The 26,761-nt window shown below is 39.7% G+C and overlaps 1 protein-coding gene across 3 annotated transcripts in view; it reads left to right on the top strand.

Moving 5' to 3' along the window:
* Positions 1-26,761, top strand: part of man1a2 (mannosidase, alpha, class 1A, member 2) — a 109,413-nt gene that overhangs the window by 70,239 nt on the left and 12,413 nt on the right. For all 3 annotated transcript variants that reach the window (XM_055031718.1, XM_055031717.1, XM_055031719.1), the window contains exons 7-12: positions 11,106-11,200; positions 13,958-14,081; positions 14,854-14,947; positions 19,806-19,921; positions 20,004-20,223; positions 22,159-22,331. In XM_055031718.1, the coding sequence (XP_054887693.1) occupies positions 11,106-11,200; positions 13,958-14,081; positions 14,854-14,947; positions 19,806-19,921; positions 20,004-20,223; positions 22,159-22,331 (822 nt within the window). The remainder of the gene's footprint in view (positions 1-11,105; positions 11,201-13,957; positions 14,082-14,853; positions 14,948-19,805; positions 19,922-20,003; positions 20,224-22,158; positions 22,332-26,761) is intronic.

The following is a 26,761-nucleotide window of genomic DNA, read 5'->3' as shown; positions in this document are numbered from 1 at the left end:
TATCACGGCAGACCTTAAAAGAGTCTAATAACCACAGGAAGCCGTGCTTCAGTGGGTGGACTTGGGCAAAGAGGCTGAACAGAGTCCGGCTCTGCGTTGGAGAAGCTTCTTGGCTCATTTAGAGTTTTGATGTTTCTCCCACACAAGCTCGTCTCTCCTTCTTCAGCCACCATCTGCAAATTTCCCCTTTGGCTTCTGTGCTGCGTTTCATCTTTAGCCGCTCATTATTAAATGTGCATTTCGCAGGTTTTACTCAGGTTTACCACTCATTTCCAACAGCTGCACAAAAAAAAAAGAAAGAAAGAAACGCCCAAATGGTTGGCTCTAATCCTGTCATCAGGCAAACGAGTTGGGTGAGATGGTTTTATTTGTTTTAGAACAAATGGAGATCTGACGCAAACAAATTAGGGGCGAGGAGAACAGAGACCGATTGGCCGTGGCAAAAGAAAAACGATGTGAGAAAAAAGCACAGGAGATCAGTATTCAGGAGGAAGTGGATCGGGTCTCGGAGAGATCTCGGAGCAGCAGTGATGGATCGTGTTTACTCCAGTGTCTGTCTCTAGCTTTTCTCCTTTGTCTCTGTGTTATTTTCCTCTAACGTCGCCATGTTTTATTCCCCTCCAGTCGAGCTTCATTTCCCTCTTCTCTCTTGTTTTCATCACTTCTATCTTGAACTTTCCACCCGCCTGCCTGCTTAAAGCAGAATGCACGGCTCATAGATTTCTTCTCATTTGCATTTAAACGTAATATAACATTGTTCCTATTGCCACTTTTCGATGTAATATGGAGAATTGGCAACAGAAATCATCAGTCACTTCATTTTTCTATGATGAGTTAAAGTTCAACTTTAGTCTTTTTTCGAAAATAGAGAAACTGTTTAAAACTCAGGACAAGAACACAGTAAAAATTTAGTCTTTGCAATAAATACTAGTTATAATTGCTTTTGTGGTTATATTTTCAATAAAAACATAACTAGGAATGGAACGATTAACTGTATCGAGGTATAACAGATTGTGAAAAGTTACAGTTTTCAAAACCGCCTTTTAGATTGCTAAAATTTTACGTCGGCTGAAAGGAAAGCTTGATCGCTTTTCCCTTGCACACTAGAAGGATAAATTTGGATTTATGTTCTGTCAGGAAAGCACAGACGGTAATGATGTGCAAAATAAAAGACTGGCACCCATAAATCTTAATGAAATGTTTGTGTTTTGAAGCTGCAGTTACCTAACTACAACCAGGAAGTCTGGAGGCTCTGAACTTTTTTACCAGCTGATTTCCACTGGTTATACTTCTGTTAGTCTGTAAAGATGAGAATTGTAAAGGGCAAAAAGTAAAAGTTTAAAACTCTAAAATTTACATTTGAAACCAGATATTTTCATTCACTTTGGATGCATTGGTTTTTTCACCATCTACTATTCAGACAAATAGTTTTGGGTCAGGTAAGATTATGAACTTGATTTCTTTTAGCTATCTGGTAAAAAAACAAAAACATTCAGTTTCAGAGTTTCTTTGTTCGCACGTTGTTCAAACAAATATCAGACCACATTTTTCACTTCTGATGCCAATAAGGATAACTGAGGTTTAGTGTCGGCCGATACAGAAAGACGGAGCTGAATTGATTTAAAAAGTTTTTTCTTGCTTTATGAACTCTGTCAAACATGTAAAAACAACAATTGTAATTTATTCAGTCAGTAGAATTAGGAATATAACACCAAATGTAAAAAATAAACTGCGACAAACCTTTCAAGCGGTTGAGTGCAGTTAGGAAATCTAAATATAATGTTACAGGTCCAGTTCCTCAAAGCTACTTCTCAATTACGAAAGGGTGTTTTGTTGACCTGCTAATAGCAGAAGTTGTCCTCATGTAAGGTCACTGTTGATTGTTCTGAAGTTGGACTTCCAGATGTGTACAACGGGTCTGCAGCAGCGTTATGTGAGCAGCACAATTGTCCACTGTTATTATGTGAAGTTAAGGCATTGTTTCTTTAGACCGAGGAGAGCACTTACAGGAAGGGCTTCTAGTGTTGTGTTAAGGCTTCAATTATAGAACTGGAGAAAGCACAGCTATTTGCACAAATGACTCAGTTCTCAAGTGTGAGTGTGTGTGTGTGTGTGTGTGCGTGTACATGTGTGTGTGTGTGTTCCCCTCGGCATGTCTGGATGTTCTACCTGAGGTCGGAGAAAATCTCTCAAAGCAAAAGGATTTATATCAGTTTTAATCCATGAACATTGTGTGGGTGGGCTCTGATTCCAATAAAACCTCCAAACAAGAGGTGTTTTTCATTGTTCCTCTTGGTGTTTAATCACTAAACAACACATTCATCTTCATATCTCGTTTCTTTAGCAACGTTTTTTTCTTTCTTTCTTGTTTTCACACCCTGCCAGTCTAATTCAGCTGAGGAAAACAGGCAAGCAGTATTTACATTTAAGCTGTAGGTGCTCTCCTAATTCGGTTTGTAGAGAGTTTATGAAGCCATGATGTGAAAAAGCCTAAAACTGGAACTTTTAACTTGCTATAAATCAAGGTGGCTGAACTGCAAAAAGAGCTACCAGATCACTCTGCGAAAGATGGAGACAGAACAGCAATCAATATTCATGAGCTTTTGGAAAAGTTTGGACTTTGAGTCTTTTCCATGTCTGAATAAGTGTAATAAAAATCTAGAGTAAGGAAACCTTCATCTTAGTCTTTAGAAGATCAATCTGTGTCAAAGCGTATTAGTAGAGTGGGCACCTCAAACCCATTATAGCACTGGAGTTTGACCTTTAGACCTTTCCTGCATGTCCTACTCCCACTACCCATTTATTGACTGGTTATAGTCAATAAAGGCCACAAATTCTTAAAATCTAACAATCTACTGATCTGTCCATTTGACCGCCTGACATGTTTTTATCCATCCATTACTCTCCCTGTTTATCCATCCATCTTTGTTGTCCATTACCCAATCCTAGTATTCATCCATCTATTTATCACTCTGTCCGTCCATCCATTCTTCAGTACATGCATTTGTTTGTCTGTACATTTGTACATCCAAACATCTGTCTGTCCTTGTTTGTTCATCTGTAGAATTCTTGTGGGGTAGTGAATTTTATCAATCTATCCAGCTATCCTTCCGTCTGCCCATTCATTCGTCCACCCCTGTCCCCTGATGGTCTATCATCCATCCATTCTAACATATATACAATCAGCCATTCATCCTAGCATCCAACCATCCACTGGTCCATCTTTCCAGACGTTCATCCGTCTACCGTAGCATTCACCCATTCGTTCAAGCGTTAATCCGTCCATCCTAGAATTCAGCTATCTATTCCTCACTCTGTCCATCCATCCATCTATCCCGACCTTGTTCATCCATTCATCTTTCACTCCATCAGTTTGTCCATCTGTCCCTCCCTACACTCAACCATCAATCCATTCTTGTTTGTCCAGTCAGTCTTTTACCCATCAGTCTATCAGTCATCCATCCCTTCCACCCATAGTAGAAACATTCTTTATATGATGTGTAGAAACTGGCTAAACAGGACTGAGTCTGGAATTTATAATGTTGTGCCCTAGAAAATTAGTAGGAAGCTTAAAAGACAGAGATGTTAGAAAACCCCAAGTGAGGATGTAGAAGTGGAGAAACAAGAAAAGAAGCCAGGTGTTGAGGAAGTGATCAGCCCCAGAAAGAAGAACGCTAGAATGACCAGGATGACTCGTGTGCAGAGCTCCAGATTGCAGCGAGCGGTAACAAGGTCAGGGGAGAAAGCCAAGTCTGGCTACGTCTCATAATGAGATGGAGAGCATCAAACAGAGAAGCCTAGACTCTGCAGGCGTAAACACGGCGGTAGAGCCATCCTGTGGATGAACAGATGGGAGGCAGCGAGTTAAAGAGTTAGAGGACGACAACGATGGAACGTCGGATGAAGCCCAGTGAAGAGACACAGAAATAATGATGGGAAACAGTTGAAAGGAAAGGAAGGGAGAGAGACTGAAGACCAAGGCGGATTGAAAATGTTAATGTGGGACTTGGTGGCGGCAACGGAAAAGCAAAAGTTTAGCAATTTGGCAAAAGAGAGAAAGAAAAAAGCAGCAGATGATCATTTCCTTCTTTATTTCCCATGGATCCAAAGCACATTTCTGGATGATTCTATTTTGAGACCGTCTGCATTCTCCTGATACCCTCCACATGTTTTCCTCCAACATGACATTGCTCTCATCACATCACACCCTAACCAAGCTGCTCATCATCTCTCTATCACCGCTCCGTGTTGAACAAGGAACGGTTTAGCTGTAAACCGGGGACCGGCCTGTTTGATCCCACCGGGGAACGTCGGGCTCCCTCTCATGTTTTGTCACTCTCTGAACGCGTCAAGCCGAAATGGAAGAGCTCCAGTCTGACTCCTGACTGCATCCTGACTGCCGCGGCGCAGCAGGGGAGCAGACGGATACCTTCAGGGAAGCTCCGTGATGATTACCAATGTGCTGTCTTAGCAGATCTTTAATGCTTTCAAGCACTGAACAGTTTCAGGCAGGTGAGTCTGGTGACATTCATCCGAAAGGAAAGGAAAAGGAAAAATCTGTCCTCCAGTCTTTCTTGGCTGTCTTTGCTGGTCTTTTAGTTTTTTTGTACAGTTTTGACACTTGACACATTCTTAGCTCTTTTTTTGTTGTTGTTTGGTTTAGTAATTTAGCATTTTATTCTTATACAAAGCAACAGTTGATAAAAATGAAGGCATGAAAGCACTAAAGGTCTGAAATATTCAGTTGGATGTTAATCGGCACTGACATTTTTTATTTAGATTCCCATTTCTGTGTGATATTGAAGCAAGCTATCTTATCTATTTTTCCTTCTCTGGCTGCTACAGATAAGCCCAGAATTATTCATACGCCTTTCAGATTTGGGTCTTAAATTATTTTCATTCAGCCTGGGTGTTTGTTTTTCATAAAAAATCAGATGGATATCTCTCGAAATATAAAACAACCCAACAAGGGTGTTAATTTAGGAGAAAAATACATTTTTCTTACCAAAAATAATGCAGTGTTGAAAATTTATTTCTGTTCTGTTTTGATAACCAGTTAAAAAAAAAAAAACAAACGTGTTCCACTAATCTAACCATTCAATTCAATAAAACTGTATTTATTCCCCAAGAAGATGCAGCAATGTGACATACAGAAAGACACATAACCATAAAAGAACAATTTAAAGCATAAGTTAAAAACTATTCAAATTATTAAAATTTACATGACAAAGAGCAGTTTTAGATTTTAGATAGTGACGGGTCAGAGTTCAAGAGAAACGCTGCTCTTTGGACCCAGATCACAGCTGACCAGTTTTATTGTAACTCTACATATTTTGACATTTTTTCTATTTTGATCATTTTATAAAAATAATTGAGCGGAATGATTGTTAACTGTGCAATTCTACATTTACACACTTTAAAATTTGAACTGAAAAGAAAAATGTGAATGAAAATGTGATTTTGAATGGCAAGCAAATGTTTAAAAGGGCTTCATTGATTATAAAAGCATCAAACGAAGCCAAATATTAACGTTTTTCTCTCGTCTGAATAAGACGGGAACGCATAATGAGGCCAGACCATTTATTTGCAGCTACAGCTGTAGAGCCTGAGCTGCTACACCCGCTCAGTTGTCATGCTCAGCAAGCGCTGCAGCTGTGGCAGCCAGCAGGGAACACACGAGACTCACCGAGAATCGAGGGCGCCGTAACAAACAGGAGCAAATGCGAATTTCATCTCAGCTTTGGGCTTTGCACCCCGCAAACAAAACAACTTACAACGCTTACACAAGCCGGGGGAAAACAGCTCGCAGGAGTGCAAGTCAGATTAAATCAATGGAGCAAAAATAGGGAAATCGTCGCAAAGAGGACTAAGGATGGATGGAGTTAGGGGAATGGATCGAAGCTAAGATGAACTTAATGATGAGTGATGAGTGAAACCACAAGGGGTTAGGGTTAGGGTGCATAAGGCTGACATGACACTGTCATAAACATGACTTAACCCCTTTATGAACATGAATGACTCCTCACAAATGTTTACAACTGTTGTCAAGACATGTCATTCGGTAAATAATGAATAATATATTATTTATATAATAATATAAAACCCCTAAATTAACCTTCAATTCAATCATTTGTCCTCTGTAAACTAATTAGTAAATTCAGTCCTTTGGTGTGTCATTTGCTTGAAAATGACTGAACACATAAAACATGGTGAGGTTCCCTTTTTAGCAGGACTATCACCCTGAACATAGAGCCAAAGGTGCAATGAAATATTGTGAAAAAGGTCTAGTTAAAGTCCAAATCCAAAGCCTGCTCTGAATGTGTCGTTTCCAGACTCTGTCAAACCAAACTAACTGAAATGGAGCAATTTTGCAATTGGTAAAAGCAACAGACATTTCAAAATGACCCCCAGCTGCATGTATGTAATAAAATGTGACGCAGTTCAGATGTAGGTTATATGAGTTCATTAAAAAATAGCTGCATATTTATTTTTACCGTACGCACAACATGTAACACTGAAGATAGAGATAGCTTGGTAGTTTGACTAAATAATGAAGGAAAGAAGGATGTCTGCAGGAACAATCCATTCGGAAGCCAAAATGATCCATTAGTCACGTCTTGTTTATCATGACATCAGTGCATCATTTCTTATCACGCTCAGAGTGAGGTAGACGTCAAGTCTGTCACTTTCTCATATTGTGACTGGGCCAAATGAAGTTCTCTTGGAGCTAATTTGATGACGCCCTTTGCGTTTCCACACGCCAGCTTCCTCCTTTGTGTCTCGCCCTGCCTGCGATGCCGCGCCAGTGAATGCTAAACAATACGAGTAAATGGATCAGCTGATGGGGAAAGTGGCAGAACAAAGTCTGAAAAATGACACACGGTAATCAAACACACAGCGGGTGACTTAATCCTGTCTTCGTCTGCTCGGCCCCCTCGGGGCCCTTCCTACCAGGCAGCACATTTCACAGTCTACCCTATAATCCGTTTAGGAGGCGTCATAACGTGTCAACAGTGGCCCAGTGCGTTCCCCAGAGAGCATGCTAGTCGCTCTACATTGTACGCAGTGCTTTTATGGTGGAGCGATTTGGTTGATAAAATTATTTTATTACATCCTCATAAGCTAAGGTTAGCCTATTTTATCAGTGTGTTTTTTTTTTCCATCGAAAGAAACGTTGAGTCTTCAGATTTAATGTACGAGTCGAGGCATTTCTGTAAGCAGGTGTGTTCGGTTTGACATTTGCACATCGATGCAAACGTTGCATCGATGTGATGCAACATTGACATCACATCGATCTTCATGCAGTATCAAATGTGGCTCACTTGGCAACACGTTCTTGAAATTGCTACAATCGTTCAAAGCACTTTCTTGAATGAACTGGATAACAAATAATTCTGGCTCAATAGGTTAACACAGGATGCTATGTGTGGCTAACCGAACATAGCAACAGTCTACTAAGATTGTAAACCGCTAACATGAGCGACTGTAACACTGCTTTCCTACAGACATGATCACTTTCCGTTTGAGTTCTTCTAACATCTAAAAGAGGCGGTATGCATCCTGAAAACGGTTCTGCGTTTTTAACAAGCTAAGTGCAATAAAATCTTTTTAACTGATGTAGAAATAATAGAATAATACTGTCACATCCACCAACTTTGAAAAGTAAAAAAAGTACATTTGCTGCAATTGTCAATGAGACGCATGTGTCCACATTGCAACATGAGATATTTTTTTTACTTTTAACGGTAGCATACGCAAATATAAGTTTTTTTCTGAATAATGGCTGTAACAAAGATGTCTTTTGTAGCTTTTTTCTATTAATAAATAATTTAAAAAAATTTTTTTTCAAGTTTTCTATTTCTAATATTGAAAAGACAAGTAGAGATTCACTGATCCGATATTATTTGTATCTGAAAAAAATTTCAGCTCATTCGTAGGGGACAATGCGTCCGATCCATAAGAGCAGATCTACTCAGACTAATTCTACGATTTGTGTTCTGTGGGGCGTCTTTCTTCACTATTTATTTGACACTTTCTGAACCATCTGAAAGATAATTTGTTGCAGTTTATTGTTTACATGTCTGATCAGAGCCCTCAACATATTGTTTTTGTTACAATTTATTATTTGTTTCACATAGGCTGTTCCATCTCTGATTGCAATAACTGAATGGATTAAAGTTGTGTTGTTTTTACGTTTGACCAACCTTGTGAATCTTTTGGTGTATTTAAATGTGCTGTACTGGTGCAGCGCTGCCAAATAAAATAGTAATTCAGTACATTTCTGTCTTTCTGTGTTTAAAAAAAGTAATATTCAAAGTCGATTCAGCATTACTTTTCTGTATCTTATCGGTACCAGCTGGTGCTAAACCTCAGATACTGATATCATAATCGATATCTGAGGTAGAAGAGAAAAATATCAGAAGAGAAAAATATGCATCCCTTAAAACAAAAGCTAATTTTTTATTTATTTTTTTTGCTACTTTTTATACCTGTGATAACTAAATACAATCGTATCATTTTGAACTTATTTGTAAAACAAACCGACTGCATTGCCCGGCCTTCTTCCATTTCCTGCTTGTGCGTGCACAGATCTGTGTGGGTTTGTGCTCGCGCGCCGAACACATCCCTGACCGATCGATTTTAAAGAGCGCTGTAATGCATTTAAAAAAGAGCCGGACTCTCAAACCGTCAGCCCCGGAGGCAGAGCCGTCGGAGCAAGTTAGGAAATGACAAAGAGCCGCCTGGGCCCGTCCTCCCCAACGGTTCCCGATGTCCCAATCTCGTCTTGGCGCCACAGCGGTCACGATGTCGATAGAACAAATGCGCCTAGACCTTCAGGGGGATCCTGTTGTGGCGATTAGACGTGTCAAGGAGAAAGAGGACTCGAGTGTTGTTTTTGTTTTGGTTGACGGTGTAACCGTGTTACATTTCACGATTCAGTGGTTATTGGTTGGGTAGGACAGATTGTCGGCGTGAATAACATTCATCCATTATGAAGGCTGCAAAATGAGGAAGTGCTCTACGAGTGAATGGCAGCCCTCCTCTAAGCCTTTAGGCTTTTTAATTATTTCTGCATAATAATTTAAAGCCGGGATATAAGACTCGACAGAACATAAACATCTGATCTGAAGCATCTTCCTGGTCATTAATATTTAATTTCCCTAATTAGATTGAAAGTGCCTGTAGTAACTTTTTTTCCTGAACAGGGCTGTTTAAAAAGCACCAAGTTTGGGAAACGTTAGAAGAAACACTCACCACAGAACATTACTGTTTTTAACTGCATAAACAAGATAACGACAATACACTATCATTAATTAGACAATTCCCTCTACACCTGTTTTAATGTTTCCCCGATGGCAGCTTGTTTCCCCCCCTCCATGCTCATGTCAGGAGGAAATCACTGCAGGAAGAAGATTATCATAAACCATCCAGTTTTATCTGAGTGCGGCTGCCGGGCGGTCGGCTCCGATGGCTCGTTTGAACGTCGTTCTTGCTTGATGGCAGCGGCAGCGGCAGAGCTGGCAATAAAACTTTAAGGGCCTTGATGCAGCCAACCGGGAGGTCACCGACGGATGGAGGGTTTTATGATGATGAGCACGTGTGGCGACTTGTAAAACGCATGACGGGGTCTGACCTCGTATGTAGATGGTGATGCCATCTGAATAGACATGCTTAAAATGTATGTAGCTTCACACAAGAGACGTGTTTTTTTTAATATACATTTATATATTTAACATAGGGATATGCAATAAATAACAATATGTATCCCAATAGTAGATAAACCAATAGAGGATACAATCAGTAAACTTTTGAATAGCTTTACTGAACACCGATCCAGAACCACTCAGCATTTTGGAGGATGTAGGCAGGGGGCCTACATCCTCCAACTAAGAAATGTTGGTGGCGTCAGTGGACTCACTCTCTTGGTCTTTGGTTATCAACAAGCTGTTGAGTAACTTGCGCAGCAGCAGTTTCAGGTTTTGTCACTACGCCTCATGACGGCTTGAAAACAAAAATAAGAGTCGTGAAGTAAAGACTGAGGACAAAATAGGAAAGGTCACACCACCAGTTTGGCAGTATTTCAGATATTTACAACAAGAAAAACAAATGACTGTTATGACCCTCATGTCTTCATATGTTTTTCAGTCATATCATCTAGCTCTAGATTAATGATAATAATATACTGACAAAGATTATAACATAAAAGCTTCTGTGCAGCTTCAGAAATATGAATTATAATACTGTACTTAGGCCAGTCACAATAATACATTTTCCCCAGACGATAAATTGCCCCAGAAATTAACATGATAAATGATATCGTTTTGAAACTGGTTCCAACCAATATGTTAAAAATGACATAATACAAGCTCACCCTGTCAAAAACAAACAAATGTTGATTTTGTACACAAAACTTAACACTGGAACTGGAGGACAGTTTAAATACTTGTGACCAATTGAAAGCCAGCCTTCCTCTGAATTACTTATGTATTTACAATTTACAAGTCCTGACATGTAAATCGGCTGAATTTTGGATACGTTGTATATGCAACAACATGCCTCTCACTACCCGCAGATATATGTGTGTCATGCTTTAACAATCTGCAGTGGTAAAACAAAGAATTTGCAATTCTATGAAGCGCTCACCTTGGACTCAGCTAATACCTGAATGCAGCAACACCTCTGTAGCAGAAATGTCCCTGGAAACATTCTGTGATCCGAATACGTAACGTCTCAGAATGGAGATAAAGTCCTTATAAACCGTCTACAATTCAAACGTCGGCGGTTCTTGTTTCTCATGTCAAAAAATATTTTGGAAACCTATAAGAATCAGATTGTTGAAGAAAAAGACAGAACTTCTTAAATTAAGCAGAATATCAACAGACTACTTCCAGAAAAAAACCATACAGCTGTTTGTAATTCTGCAGACACCTGGATTGATTTGCTATTTGTCCTTCTGTAATTTATCTCACTTTTGATTTCCGCATTTCAGATTCCCCACATACTAAGACCAATCTGTGTGTCTGTTCTTTTTATTGCTGTTGCTTCATTTATTTGTTTATAGATTTATTTATTTTTTACTCCTACCCCTGTGTCTGTTTCTCCAGGTGTTCAAAGTCAAGGCAGTCCAGCTGGCAGAGAAGCTCATCCCTGCCTTCAACACCCCAACTGGGATTCCCTGGGCCATGGTAAACCTGAAGAGGTGAGATACGTTTTCCACTAAATGCTGTTTAGTTTTGAGCTTCTAAATGACAAATAGATGCATACAAGACTCAAAAAACTCCAGAAAATAAAGCAAGTGCTTTTGCTGTAACTTTTAGGTGTCACTGTTTAAGTTGTAAGCAAATATTAACACTACCTTAAGAAACTAAAACAACTTCATGACTACATCTCTTTCCACAAAATTGCCCTGTTTTACTGAAATGTTTGACCTGCTTTTGTCAAATAAAAACAGAACAACAAAGAGCAAGTAGGAGACATGTATCACGTCTTTGCACCTGGTTTTAAAGCACAAATGTTACTGCACACGTCATTCCCCTGACATCAGTGCCTTTCAAGGTTACCTGTGCTGCCCCGCTCTGCCATTTTACACCCCGTTACTCCGTCACAGTGTTGTTTTTACCCAGTAACCATTTAAGCCCATTTTTGCCGTGTGACAGAGTCTGGAGCAGCCAGCATAGAGAAGAAGAATACACGCAAGCCTGATTCACAGTTTGTTAAAGTGTTTCATAATCTGTCTTTTAGTCAGTCTTGTTGCCTGTCTATTTCAGGTTATAGCATCATTTAGATCTACTTTTAAGTATACAAAAAGGACAGATTCCACGGGTTTTCTAAACAATAAGTAAGCCATAATAGAAATGCTGTGTGTAAATATAGCAGGTTGGTCATATAGATTGTAGAGTCATAATCAGAATCTGCTTCATTGGCCAAGTTTGTCTTTTGCTTTGCTTTTAGTGGTGACATTTAAAATAGGAATATACACAGGCAAATGAAAAGACAGTTTATTCTTTCCTGTGAATATGTATGAAGTGTATGTAATATTTTACAAAAGAGAAAGACATGGTAGAATTAGTACAATGCAATATGGTATCTGTCTGGAGACTCTGTTTAGTTTTCATCAGAGAAACAGCCAACGGAAAATGTCTCTATTGTGTCTGGTTTTTGCAAATAGTGCAGTCCCAGAGGTATGATCTGTGAATTTCAGGAGTTTCACAGACTCGTCCGCTGAGCTGGAGTCATTTGTGCAGAGAGAAGAGAAGTGGGGCGAGGACACGCCTCTGACGGACTCCGGCTTGTGTAAAACTTTGCAAGAATAAAATCTACCCCATTTTTTTTTGGTATTTCTTTGTTTCCCAGACTTTGCTTTTTTTCATCCATGGCCTTCTTAAGGTCCCAAAAGAATCCTTAAATCGGGATGAGGTCGGGGCTTTGACTAGGCCAAAGCAAGCCCTGACTCTCTTTCAGCCATTCTGTTACAGCTTTGATCCAGACTTCAGTTTTCAGACAATCAGCCTCAAATTCAAGTGTTGCAAAAAAAAAAATCCTCACTCATCACACTTTCACCTCTGTGCTTCAGTTAATAGAAGGCATTTTGCTTATGTGGAGGATTTTGGTTTTCAGAATGGAAAAATAGAGAGAGCACAGAACACAGTAAATCATTCATGCCGTTTTTCTAGGTTTTAGATTGCATTATAAACAAGATGAGCACATAAATTATTTAATTACAATAACTTCTCTTATTTTTTGTGATTTTTTTCCCCTTCTCATATATCCACATCCTTACAAACTTTGCTTAAGTGAAATTAGAGAACCAGACAAAACTCAATTGTAGCCTCTACCTTGTCTAAGAGTCTTTATTTGAGAAGGAGTGCAGGTCCAAAACAAATCCATGCTTCTGCTTCTCCACAGTGATCAAAACCCTTTACGTTTTGATTTATTCATCATTGAAATAAAAAAAAAAAAAAAGAGATTTGATTTGAATCAACATCTGAAATACCGTCATGCTTGAAATTATGCTGCGAGGTCTGCAAACAACAGTGCCGGCCAATTAATTTGGCACAGCTTTAAACACGTCCACGCTCCACCCACACAGGCGTTTTCCCTTACTTTGCCTGATTGGACCTCTTCACCGGCCAGCGTGGGTAAATGCAAACTGTGCTCATAGGGCACAAGAGTGTTTGCTAATCCCACAACTCCTTCAAACAAATCCTGACCTCAAACCGTTGGGTTTTAATACCAAAGAGTGCTGTTTTTTATTGAATTCTTTTTGTTCCGTCAGAGGCTGTGGAAAAGTGTTAAATTGTGCTTCGTGAACTCTCGGTTCACCCCGTTTGTTCACAGCCTGCAGAAAAGCTTCACTCAGTTCCTTTTTCATCCAGATAAACTAAACGCTGGTGGCAAAAAAAAAAAAAAAAACCTTCATGTGCATCTTCTCCTTCCTTTCTAACCACTATCGACGCATAATAACTTTACATCACCTAAATCATTAAGCATTACATCAGGCTGTGACATTAAACAGTGCTTTATAAAGCTAATGGATGGTTTGTTGCCAAGCACCGAGCTCCTGAGGTTTTAAGTGGTACAATAAAGGGAATTGTTTTTTTTCTCAAGGTAATTCTCAGGCAGAAAACCGACGCTTAACATTTTAGTCGAGCCTCTCGGCAAATAAAACACGCTACCGGACCGAGGTAGCGTGTTTTATCTTGAACATGACGTAAGAAATTCAGCTAATAAAGACGCACATAAAAGGGATGTTTACTGGTTCCTCAATTAGCAGGATGGTTTCATAATCTTTCTACTCCTAGCCAGAAAACAGATTTTTCAGGTGTGTGCAAGCATTTAGACACATTAAAAGGAGAAAGTTTCCCGTTATTTTGTTGTTGGATTAACTGAGACTCTGACAAAATGTTCTTGATTGTACGCATTTGAGGTCCTAAGATTTGTCCTCCCTCCTCTACAGCGGCGTTGGTCGTAACTGGGGTTGGGCGTCGGCCGGCAGCAGCATCCTGGCTGAGTTTGGGACCCTCCACATGGAGTTTGTTCACCTCACCTACCTGACTGGGAACCCGGTTTTCTACCAGAAGGTAGCACTGTTCAGTAGCATCCATCTCTGTTTCAATAACTGGGTATTTTAACACATTGGACCTATTCTACTGTTCACTACGTTGTTGTAGTTGTTGAGCTAACAGTGAAAGCAGATTTGTCTTAGCCACATAGACGAGGAGAAACCAGTTCAGCCCATGTTGTAAGATTACTTCTGGCATATTGGTGCCATCGTGTGTGACTTCAACTTGCCTCTTGAAGTGGCAATGCTCCACATCCATTGCGTCAAGAAAACATGTTTTACTCCTTCTGACCCAGTTACAGCAGCCCAGAATTGACTAGTGTTGGTATCCAAACCCAAGAGCAATTGACTTGGTTTCATCAGAAAGTGTCTTTTTCTGCCAACATGAACACATACTAGAACCTTGCCAGCATTGCACTTTTCTGTAGCGACTAACGAGGGTTTTAAATTCAACCACCACAGTCAATTTGTCGATTTATTCTCGCAATTCCAACTTGTGCTATGATATGGTCAATGGAAATGGAGCGAACGACTTTCCCACGCATTCAAAAGCCACACTACACCCAACATGGATGCTTCCAGGCTCTTGATGACAGTGGGGGAAACACACCACACGCACCATTATTTGCCTGGATATTCTTGCTTTCCCATCAATCAGTAGCAATGCCCCTTCTTCACTGACAGAGGTTTTCCATCAGTTATCAATAATCTCCATTAGTTCAGTTCATTTCTGTTTTTCTGCCTGTGAGCAACCCTTTTCTGCCTAAAACTTTTAAAAATGTTTGTTTCAGGTGATGCACATCCGCAAGCTGCTAGCTAAGATGGACCGACCCAACGGCCTCTACCCAAACTACTTAAACCCTCGTACAGGCCGCTGGGGCCAACGTAAGTACACAATCCAAACATTTCTTGCCATATATTTGACTTTTCAGTCATAAATCTTAACGTTTCTGGATCGCTGGCATCTGACCAAGCTGTTTGGAGAGGTCCGAAGATGTTGGTGCAAGCTTCCATCGGCCCCTGGCTCCTAAGAGCCGTTACGACGGAAAACAAGAGATTAGCACCGTGAGAAGTGAAGACAAACGTCCCATGGATCTTCGTTAATGAGGACGAATTGAATCAGGCAGACGACTAAAGATGATGAGGGGTTTTGCGTTGTCGCTAGATTGACTACATTTGGCAGTTTGCCCAGAGAAATGATCGGCTCTCAGAGAGAAGTTATTGAAGAAGTGACAGAGGTTTTCCTCTGAAACCTTTTATTCCTAACTAATGCACTTTTTGGCTTATGTTAAATGGATTTATTCGTTCTAATTCACACCCCTTTCCTAAGTGGAGCAGTTTATATTTTTACATTTAGACACATGAAGACTTTATTTTGACAAGAATACGGTTGAGAAATGCTATACAGCCTTCCTCTTTGAAAATACGCATACAGTTTATATCTGAACATTTTAGTTCAAAACAAATTATAGATGATCAGATATCTTGATCTTATATTCATGGAGAGGAAATAAACGGATGAAATCTGTTAAGACTGAATCCACTGCATCCGTACGTTTGCATAGGCTAAAGGTTGCCATGGCTATGCTATGCTATATTGAGCATATTGCGTTCCACCAAACTCCCAGCTTAATAGCAAATAGTGAATATGTAGAACTCTGCTTTACTTGGGTCTGATTTATTCTTTCTGTAGACTTTTGTTTTGTAGTATTTTGTTTGATTGAGTGTTAAGACAATTATTCTGTCTGCTTTTTATTTGCTGTGCAGCTGGAAGGATTGTTTTTTTTCTTAGTTTTCACAATGTGTAAACCGTGGCAACAAGGTATCATTTTGGCAGGTGGGAGCCGCTGATTAGCATCTCAAAAGCACAAATAATACCTGAATTACAACAGTAATGTTAACCTGAAGTTCAAATCTCTTCTACCAATCACAACAGGCGATAAGGCCCAGACATCCGAGCTTCACAATGCTGTGGAAATGTAACTTAATACAGCATGTAATTTCCCTCTGGGGAAAAAATAAAGTATTTTTGAATCGACTTTAAATATCTCTCCTCAGAATTTGATTGTGTTTACCTTTCAAGCGAGATAAATTGCCGGCGCTCGCTGATCTTTACAAACGGAGGAGCGCATTAATGGACGGACAGGTGACACGGAAGTCGGACTGATGTGCTTATAAATGCAGACTTTGAGCCAAAAGCTCGGGGAAAATAGATGGATGGAAGCTGTTGGGAGGGCAGGTTGATTGAGGGATAGTTGAGTACGTTAATGGATTGGAAGTTAGCCGGCGGGCCGCACCAGAAGACGGATGCTCATGGATGGTTTGTGTTTGCGTCAGGTGGTTTCATTGGTGCTCTAGTGCAAACGGCAACACACTTTTTTTAATTCCCCATCATTCCCTCAATCCGTCTAATTGACTGAAAAAAGGCAAGATGATTTCTAACCGTCCTTTAAAACGCGATAGATTTTTATTTTTTGCAAAATATGTAATAATTATTTCTCATCGAGCCTTGCTGTAATCACGCGCCTTTTCCCAGAAGCATATTGTAAGTGGGTGCATGTAGCAGCTTGGATGCTTTGCGGAGTCTGAGAAACAAAAAAATAATAATCAAGGTTTGTTGTGATTTTTTTTTTTGTTTGTTTTTCCATCTCAGATGAAAATGTGGCCTTAATCAGCTGGAGGCCTCAAGGGTAAAGGCTGACGCTGCGCAAACAGCAAAATAATTGAAATCCAAAGCTTGTTGCTGCAGCTAACAACATAATGTTTATTTTCTCAAACATTTTCTTGATTCTTATCATGTGAAGCATTTTTTAACTTTTTAAAAAATGTGCTATAACTTACAATGTCAGTGTATTCAGAGTGTTAACAAAACAGGATGACGAGCTAAAAGCTCAACTTTTATCCAAAAACTAAACTGATATATTCTCTATACACGTTTTTTTTCCTCGCATTTTGTTACATTATAACCACATCTTGAATGTGAATTATTAGGATTTTATTTGTTACTTAAACACAAACTATCATTCAACAGGCATTTTAATTTTGTTTACAAATAAAGAACAGCCATAGATTTGCATCTATCCCTCTTTACTCTGGTGCCCCCAAATAAATCCAGTGCGATTAAGTGCCTTCAGAAGTCACCAAAATAGTATCTTCTTTTGTTTTTTTGTTTTTTTTTGCCATGGGTCAGGATTAACAAATCAGTTAAATTAGTTAACCTTCATCATTGGGAATCACACTTCAGAGTGGAAATCATTGAACTCTTCCCATCATCTACTTAATAATAAAGCAGCTGTCTAGTATCATTTATCTATTTTATTTTGTTCATTTGGGTTTGACTTTTTTCCTCCTCCCCCATTAATTCTCGAGGACTCCAGCGAAACACGTTTTGTTTTGTGAGACGACAAATTCATTTGATTTGAAATGACGGCTCTCCCCAACTCTTTCTTCACATTAAGTCCCCGGTGTTTGGAGCAGGGTGTGTGTGCTCGCACGTTTTTGATCACCTGTCAGGGAAGCACACTCGAGTTGTAACTCACTACACACATTTAAATTCATTACGGCTCTGTTTGTACAGTACTTTTTCAGACTGGGGAGGCTCTACGGGCTGTCTATTGCTCTAATCAGCACAAAGCACCAGTAACATGGGGTCCTCTGTGACCATATTAAAACTCTTCTGTCAAACAGTTTCTCCCCCGTGCTTTCGTTTCCTGTTTAGCATAACAATTTGTCCTTTCCTCCATGAATCGTGTCATTTTGCACCAACACACTCCAGCAATAGGATTTTCTTTTATTTGTGGTTTGGAGGTCCTCCTTTACTGTCATTTGGTGTCTTAAGGTAATATTTTAGTGCAGCCGACTTGACTAACAGCAACTTAAAAGCCCTTTCGTTAAATTATTATTATTCAGTACCAGTTTTAGCTCATTCATGTTCATCTTTAGAGTTTTGAATGAACTTAAACCTCATGCCAGTTTGCTGCTGCACCGTTTTGTTTTTGTCAATAAAAACATTGCCAGCCTAGGTTTAAAACTACTTTCAAAATTAAAACACAAAAATATTAAAGCTTCAATTCTTCAACAATAATAAAATATAGACTTAGTGTCTGAGTAAGGTATGATTATCTCACATCATTCCACAGTTTATTTTGAAAAGTGCAGCCTAAAGCTGGTTACTTTCCATTGAATCTGTAACATTTATAAACCAGTTCTTCCAAACGCCACCAGATGGCGATGTCACTCACTCTGAAAGTTGTTGAACTTACAGATTTTACACCTGTAAGTTCTGTTCCTAAGTATTAAAAATCGTTTCCAGACAGTTTTTTTTTTTTTACAGCTTTGATAAATTGTAATATTAAGCCAACTTTGGATGAACAGAAAATTAAAATGATAAAATCGAGGTGAATAGGCAGCATAGCGGCAGTAGCCCAGGGCAACCAAGGATTTGTTAAAATTTGTATTTTATTTTTTTCAATGAATGCATATTTTGCAAAGATTGTACTATATTTAAAACTCATTGACCCACATTAGGTAACTTGCATCATTAATATTTTGGGGATTTTCATGAATTTATTAATGAATATTCAAATCTTAGGAAAGTAGCTTTCTAGTATCAGTTTTAGCTCATTCAATTTCTTTGGGAACAACACAGAGTTATCGGCTCAAACCTACAATGCATTGATTCATACGGACTGTCTATTACTGTAGAGCCTTAGTAAAATAATTTGCTTTAGTAAAATAATTTTTCCTTAGTGGATTTGGCAGCAAATTCAGCTCCAGCCCAGAGGCCCTCAACCTTTTAAATCCGGCCCTGCTGGTGACACGTCCTCACAGTTTCATTCTGACTTTCTTGTGCTTGAAAACTTTTGAAAAACACCTTCCCAAACTTTTGCCTCGCAATTCAACCGGCGTAAAAACCTCATAAGAAACTGCATTGAGCTGCAGTTAACAGCATTTCCATCTGCCGTAAATGACTGCTTTATAACTTTTTAAGGAGACATTTGAAAGAAGACCAGAGGAAATAAACAGCGGCGCCACACTCATCGCTCAGCCTCAGTGTCTTGAAGGTGGGGTTGTCATGTTTCTGCTTGACAAAGAATGAATAATTCATTCTCCTCTTTTGCTCTTTGTCTTTGAATATCCCTCCAGTTCCCTAAAGGCATGTTATTCACCTCCAGATCAAAAGCTTGATAAGAAACAAAGCATCTGCTCGGATATCAGATGTGGCTACCTGGAGCTGAAGAGAGTCTGAAATTAATCCCATTTCTCCACAGAGAGGCGGGGAGAGCCTTTTTACTTACTTTTTTTTTTTTAACTAGATAAAACTATAATAAATCTGGAACTTCCCTCTTAATTCCAGCGTGCGGGCCTGGAGTGAGCAGCATATACATATTTTTACTGTACAAATACTAAAATGAAGGGACACGGGATCTCATTTTAAATCCGCTGGAACGTTTCCACTCTAAAGGAGTCCCATTTTCACTCTGCTTCGTCCAGCTACTCAAGCTGTGTAAACCTCAGTAATTATTACCGGGAACAGTGAAATATGAGAGGGTAAACAAAACGGGGAAAACCAGAAAGTGTGCTGCCAGTATTTTTTGGCTGTGGAGAAGTGAAGGGGAAAAAAAACAACAAAAATAAAAACATGGCTTCGCTTTGCCAAGGACGTTGGGGCACAGATTGAAACTGAATAATTCATGCTTATTCTCTCCGTCTCCAGCTAATCTCAGAACTCGTCTCTCCGCAGATCACACCTCGCTCGGAGGACTGGGCGACAGCTTCTACGAGTACCTGCTGAAGGCGTGGCTCATGTCCGACAAAACCGACACGGAAGCCCGCAAGACCTACGACGACGCCATCGAGGTGCGCCGCGGTGACTCGCGCGCAGCTTTCGGACCTTCACGTTTGTTGAATCCAGAGTGAAATGGGTTTTTTTCCGTCCCAGGCCATCGAGCGCCACCTCATCCGCAAATCCAACGGCGGGCTCACGTTCATCGGCGAGTGGAAGAACGGCCACCTGGAGAGGAAGATGGGCCACCTGGCCTGCTTCGCCGGCGGCATGTTCGCGCTGGGCGCCGATGGCTCGCCGGACGACAAGGCTGGTCACTACCTGCAGCTCGGTGCAGAGATCGCCCATACCTGCCACGAGTCTTACGACAGGACAGGTGACGCTTTTCTTAGTTATTTGGTTTTTGTCGAAAGTAGAGACTTTTTCTCTTCTTTTTTTTTTCTTGTCCTTTCCATATTTTGATTGTGTGTTGATTTTTATCTGTACAGCATTTTGTCACAGATGTTGTTGTTTTGCAGTGCTTTACAAAAAAAGTAGTAGAATTCGGGATGCACCGCTGCCTTCACCACCGATATCTGAGGTTTAGCATCAGCCGATACCGATCCAATACAAAAAACCATTCTGAATTTACTTAACACAGACATAAATGCACTGAATTACAAATTAATTTGATAACTCTGCACCAGTACAGCACACTGAAATACACCAATGGCTTCCCAGGTTTGGTCAAATATGTAAAATCAAAACTAATTACATTTGTTCAATATAACTGCCAATGCAAAATGCATAAGAATGACGATGACATGCTCCGATGTCAAACTTTTAATGATCTGAGAGTTTACTTTACAGTCGAGTAAATTTAGAAATTATCGGGACAAATTACTTCCATGGGAAGCTAAGTGGTAAATGTTTTAAGAGCGCTAAAGGAAACATTAGCTCTGCTTTTAGCGCATTAGCATAAGTGTGCCCACCGTCAGGAGAGATGACGAAGCTAAACGCAAGAAAATCCTGACAGAAAAATGTAAAGGCTGCAAAATGCACATATTTATTTGTCTTCATGTGTGCTAACATGACCTCATGTTTCAGAGTTTTATTTGTAAAAACAAATGGCTAACAGTCCACCTACTTTATGTTAATGTACTTCTTTCTGTTGCCACTGAGATACTTGTAACTTGTGGTTAAAAGGTGAGAAAATGCTGTGCCGTGCGTCATACAATTCACTCCTTGGCCGATAAAACGTCTCATTCCAGCCCATCTCCTGGAACCATATTTCATGTTAAATGTGACACACATTGACAGTGACATGTAGGCGAGCTTATTAATTCATTTCCATCAACATTGCTCATTATTTTAATGAAGATCTTTAACGATCAAGACACGTGTGTCGAAACTTTTCTCCTCCAATCCCAAAGTTTCTCGGTGCAGCGGTGTTTTGGGTTCTGCACTCGGGGCCTTTTTTCACATTCCAGCCCCATTAATCATCCCGCTGCCATCTTGGATTATTCGCTATTGGGAAAGCATAAATTTATTAATGGATAAGTTTAATATGCCTATTTGGCATATTAAGTTGGCAGCTGATCTTGTTCAACACATAAAACAACTCAATCCCACCCACAGAGATGTAAGTGGGTTAGTTTGGGTATGAAATAAGGAAAAAGGCTAAAATAACAGGATATATTGTCATTTTTTAAATCTTTTCACCCAGCCATATATCTTGTATTTTACATTATTTTGGGGCGGGGCTTAGTATCTACTATGATCATCAGACATCCTGTTTATAAGTATAAATTTTTTCTTCTTTCATTTATTAATTTTTTAAACTTTGTTAGTTTTTCCTCTCCTTCAGCAAAGCCTGACTGAGATAAATGAATCAGTAAAACTTGTCAGCGGTCTGATGCAGCATCACGTACATGTCGGCAAAATTGTGACGTTGCTCTGTCAGCTCCCGCCTTCCGCCCTAATACTCCGTACACTTAACGGGCTGAAGACATTGGTTGTAAAAAGATTGAGGGAAAAAAATCCTGGTAAAATCAATGCAGCTGGATGCTTTTTATTACTTCCACGTGTGTGTCCATCTGTGTGTGTGTTTGCGCACATACTCCTATTCGGAGTCTAATTATCAACAGCAACTGGACCATTAAGACAAACAGGGAGCAAAAGATTCTCCTCTTTTAACTCTCATTAATTTGTTCCTTTCACTCTCTCCCTTCCTTTGTTTACCTTCCTAACCCGCCCACTCTATTCAATCTTAATCTCTCTCTTCCTTCATTTCCTTTGTCCTCCATCATCATCACCATCATCATCACCCCAGTCCTGAAGCTGGGCCCAGAGGCCTTTAAGTTCGACAGCGGCCTGGAGGCGGTGGCCGTGCGGCAGAATGAGAAGTACTACATCCTGCGGCCGGAGGTCATCGAGACCTACTGGTACATGTGGAGGTTCACCCACGACCCCAAATACAGGCAATGGGGCTGGGAGGCGGCTCAGGTAAGGACAAACGATGATTTGGATTTTATTCTGAAGCTGCAGTGTGTCATGTTTTACAGATTTGTTACAGAATGCCAGATAATCAGAAAGACAAAAAAAAATTTGAGCTTCTTTTCTTTCACTCTCTGCAGAAACAACCAATCAGAGTGAAGAGGAGGGTCTTAGCACTGTCAGTCATGCTAGTATACATGTTGCTAAATGTGCCAATGGCAGAGAAACAGCTTACTGTCCAGAAAAACGACAGTAAGTGTGGTGGACAAGCTAACTAGCTTTAGCATTGATGAAAGGCTTTTGTCGTACATAAGCATGATTGACAGCGCTAAGACCCTCCTCCTGGTTCTGATTGGTTGTCTGCTGGACCAAAAGGCAAAGGATCTCTATTTTCATCCACATGTCATCTAATCTTATGTTGTCAGAACATAGTGATAGGTTGTGATAAATTATTTTTTTGTATCTTTTTTTTTTATATAAAAGTTAAATAACATAGTAGACGGATGAACGTCTTACCCTTCAATTCTCTGTTTCCTTGTACATAAGTCACAAAGATCATGTTAGATTTTTAGAGGGTTTTGCGTTTCTTCCATTAAGGCCACAGATTCAGTGCTGTGCAAAAGTATTCTGAGAAGCATTCAGCTTCTATGCACCACAAATCTGGAAAAAGCTCCCAGAAAACTGCAAAACACCCAAAACACTAAAATCAAGGCTAAAAATCCAGCAAGTGGAACTCTGAGCAACATATTTGAGGGACATTGATGATTTCGATGATGGTATGTGACAAAATGTAATGTAAGTGGCTTTGGCTCGTTGCTGAAATGTGCTACACAAACTTCGCTTGACATTTTGTCACATTAAAAGCACAAACTTAGTGTGTTTTATTTAGATCTTAATGTCCTCGACCAACGCACACAGAGAGCCTGATTGAAAAGAGGAAAGAAAATTACAGTTTCCCTCCAATCTCAACCTTTTTCAAAATCATAAACCTCTCTCCATGCGGCCTGCGTTTATGTTCAGCCCTCCTGAGTTGCTGCTTTGTTAAACCTCATTTTGATGCGACAGCAGCAACGAGCTGCTCTGCACGTCTGCGAATGACATTTCTGCCCATCGTTCTGCCGAGCTCTGTCAGATGGAGAACATTGAAGCAGCAAAGCCTCCATAAACAGTCGTTTTGTAGTCTCAGTTGGATTCAGATCTACTCCCAAACGTCTCTTATTTGTTTGCTTTGACTGGGCCATTATAACAAATCAATCAGTCCATAGTAACTCTGTGGTTTTTGTGAGACCTTCACTGTTATCTTCCAGCACCGTTCTGTCTGCAGATCATTCAATCTACCATTTTCAAAGTGGGAATGATGTGTTGACCATAGATAGCACTTTGAGTGGAAGCAAAACTATATATCTTTAGTGTTTTTTTGAGCTAAAACTCATTTTTCCCCCAGAATCTTTCCTGTGTTCTTCACATGACTCTCTTTCAACAGTATGTTTTTATTTCTTACAACTTTTGCACAAATTTGAATACACATCTCCCGTTAACAGATTCTCATACCTGAGCTGTTTATTTCTGCTTCTGATCAGGAAAATTTAACAACTGAGGAACATTTTTCTTCTTCTTCTGTATGTTTGTGCACTAATGCGTGTTGGTCTACCACATCAAATCCCGAAAGTCAAAGTATGTGGTTGCAGCATGAGAAGATGTGCATATTAAAGACCACAAACACTTCTGCAGCGCAATCAGCTACTGTTTGTGTTATTCTGCAGCGTGTACAAGATGGCGGTGTTAAAACAGCCTCTAGATGTATAAACTGCTCCGCCTGTTTTCCTCCAGCCTCCCCGTCGTCGTCGCCACAAACAGAACGTCGTCCATCTCAAAGTGCTGCCCGCTTTAAATGCGAGATCAATGGCTCCTGTCACAGTTCCCTTTCATATCTGGTTAATTATCGTTGTCGACTGCCTAAAATTTGCATTCAGGGCCGCGGCTATTATTTGTCAATACGAGCTGAAATACCACACATCGGTCATAATGGGAGAAATGAATGTAATCAGTGACGTTAGGAAATAAAGAGCGTGTCTGAAACGATCGCCTCGATGAATGCACAAAGAGAGAGCAGGCAGCTCGTGTCTCCCAGGTACTCTGCAGTCAGTGTCGTCCATAGCTCATTCTGATTCAGTATGAGGGTAAAAGAGGCAGGATTATGTACAAGTGACTTTTTTGAAAAAACACACCTGGAGTGTTTTAGATTCTTTCATGAAATCCTTTAATCTCCCATGACAACCATTCAGCTGTGCAAAATGCCTGCGTGGAACGAGCTGCAGTTTCCAAATCTCCAAGCTTCTACCTCACAGAGCACCAGCCATCTTTTCTCCCCCACTCAGCTCCTTCAGACTAGCCAGCAGCAATTAGCAAACACCTGGTGGAGCTGAGCAGATGCTCGGCTCATTATACAAGAAACTCCTCAGTGCAAATCTGGTAAAAAAAAAAAATGAATAAAAAGTTGTTATAGAGGAGCCATTTTGTGACGACTTCCTGGTGGCAGAGTTTCAAAAAGAGCGAGAGCTTCTTAAAGAGACAGGCCCAATTTTAAGTCATCAAATTTTCTTTTAGTCATGCTTAAAATGATCAGTTTCTCTGATTTTACCCTTTGTCTGTATATTAGTGAGTAAAATAAACATTGTCCTTTAATAAAAGGTACCCATATTGCTTGATTTCTGTATAAAGTGATATCATTTGTATTCTATGACGTGTCTCTAAAATTCCAAGCAAAAAATGAGTTTATTTGCAGAAAATGAGAAATGGACAAAATAACGAAAAAGATGCCATGCTTTTAGAACTCAAATAATGCAGAGAGACTCGTTCATATTTAGTAACAACAATACTAATATTTGAACTCAGAGTGAGTTCAGAAATCAATATTATGATAATATTTGTTGGAATAACCATGAGGTTTTCAATGGGTTCAGTACAGTGGGCTCTTCATTTGTATTTTGTCTTAATTTCATCTTTTGTCCTATATTTCTTAGTTTCTTCTGAAACCTTTTTATAACAAGGACTTTCTAATCACTTCATAAATCTCATCTCCAAAAAATGTTTATTTAATCCGAGTGACATCACCATGTGTCAAACGGCTAGATGTTAAAAGTTTGCTCCCGTTTGAACCCGCCTCATCCGTGTGACCTGCTTGACGTGGTCCTTTAGGCAGGAGATCTGCTTTATTTCTGCTTGTTTTTCCGAGACAATCTTTACTTCTTCCTGTGTGTTATGATAAAAGCTATCTGAAAATAGCACAGAGCTGAAAGCCTTCTCTGACGGGGGGATTAGAGCGCTCACCGTCTATATAAGTCAGCGCGGTTCCTCGGTGCGAGACTCATCGTTTTCATCTTCTTTCCATCTCTTGCTCTTTTCCTTTCTCCTGCCAGTCGTCTTGTCATTTAGTTTTTGTCTCTCTCTCTTCTTAGCAGCTCTTTGTTTTTGTTTTTCTGAGTGGGAGTAAATAGCATATGAGCACAAGTGCCAAGCAAATGTACTGGCAGGTGCGTTTATTAGCCGCGATCCTGAGTGACACTAAAGAGAGCTGGCGCTGAAGGCCTCGTCTTTACTTCCTTTTGCTTAGTTGAACCTCATAGGTAAACAGTTATAAATGTGACAGAAGATATCCTTATTTAATGAAGGGATTTATTCAGCTATAGTTCTGCAAGTTGATCTGGATGATGTGAAATTTCAGTGGGTTTTGAATGAAAATGCTTTCTGAAACATTTTAAGCAGCCTTAAAGTGAAAATAAAAATAAAAAACACACACACACAATCTCTTACAAACCACATTTTAATTTGATGGTTCATACCATCATACAGTAACTTTTACAGGGCTGCTATCCTGGAGAGTCTTTGAATTTCAGTTTGATGTTTTTAAGGTTTTGGAAAGTGCTTGATTTCTGTATAAAGTGATATTAAAACTGTAAAGTTTAGCAATAAAGTACAACCTAATATTTGACTAAAAACCTAAATTTGAAAAGTGTTATAAACAGATGAAGTGGAAAATTTTATCCATCTAATTTTAGAAAGTTTTTTTTTGTTTTTTTTTTTACTGTCTGAAGGAAGTTAAGACTAAACTTTAACTTTCTTTAAAGTATCATGTAAAATCGACTTATATTTACTCATCAAAAACATACCTGGAGTGTTGCCTTGATGTTTGAGAAATTCTTTAGTCTCCATGGCAGCTGTGCAAAACGCCTGGTTGGACCTAGCTCCGCCTTTAAGACGAAGCCCCTCCTCTGAGCTGCAGTTTCCAAGTTTCTGCCTCACTGAGCAGCCTTCCTCCACTCAGCTCCTTCAGACTAGCCAGCAGCAGTTAGCAAACACCTGGTAGAACTGCAGTTTTAAATTGTTAACAGAGGGAAGATGCTGTGATGTTTCAGAAAGAGTAGAAGCTTTTTAAAGAT

Source organism: Poeciliopsis prolifica, unplaced genomic scaffold, assembly GCF_027474105.1.
Source record: "Poeciliopsis prolifica strain line A6 unplaced genomic scaffold, Auburn_PproV2 SCAFFOLD007, whole genome shotgun sequence".
In the NCBI taxonomy this organism is placed as follows: domain Eukaryota; kingdom Metazoa; phylum Chordata; class Actinopteri; order Cyprinodontiformes; family Poeciliidae; genus Poeciliopsis; species Poeciliopsis prolifica.
Note: the sequence above shows the minus strand (reverse complement) of the source record. Positions and strands in the feature narration are given on the sequence as shown.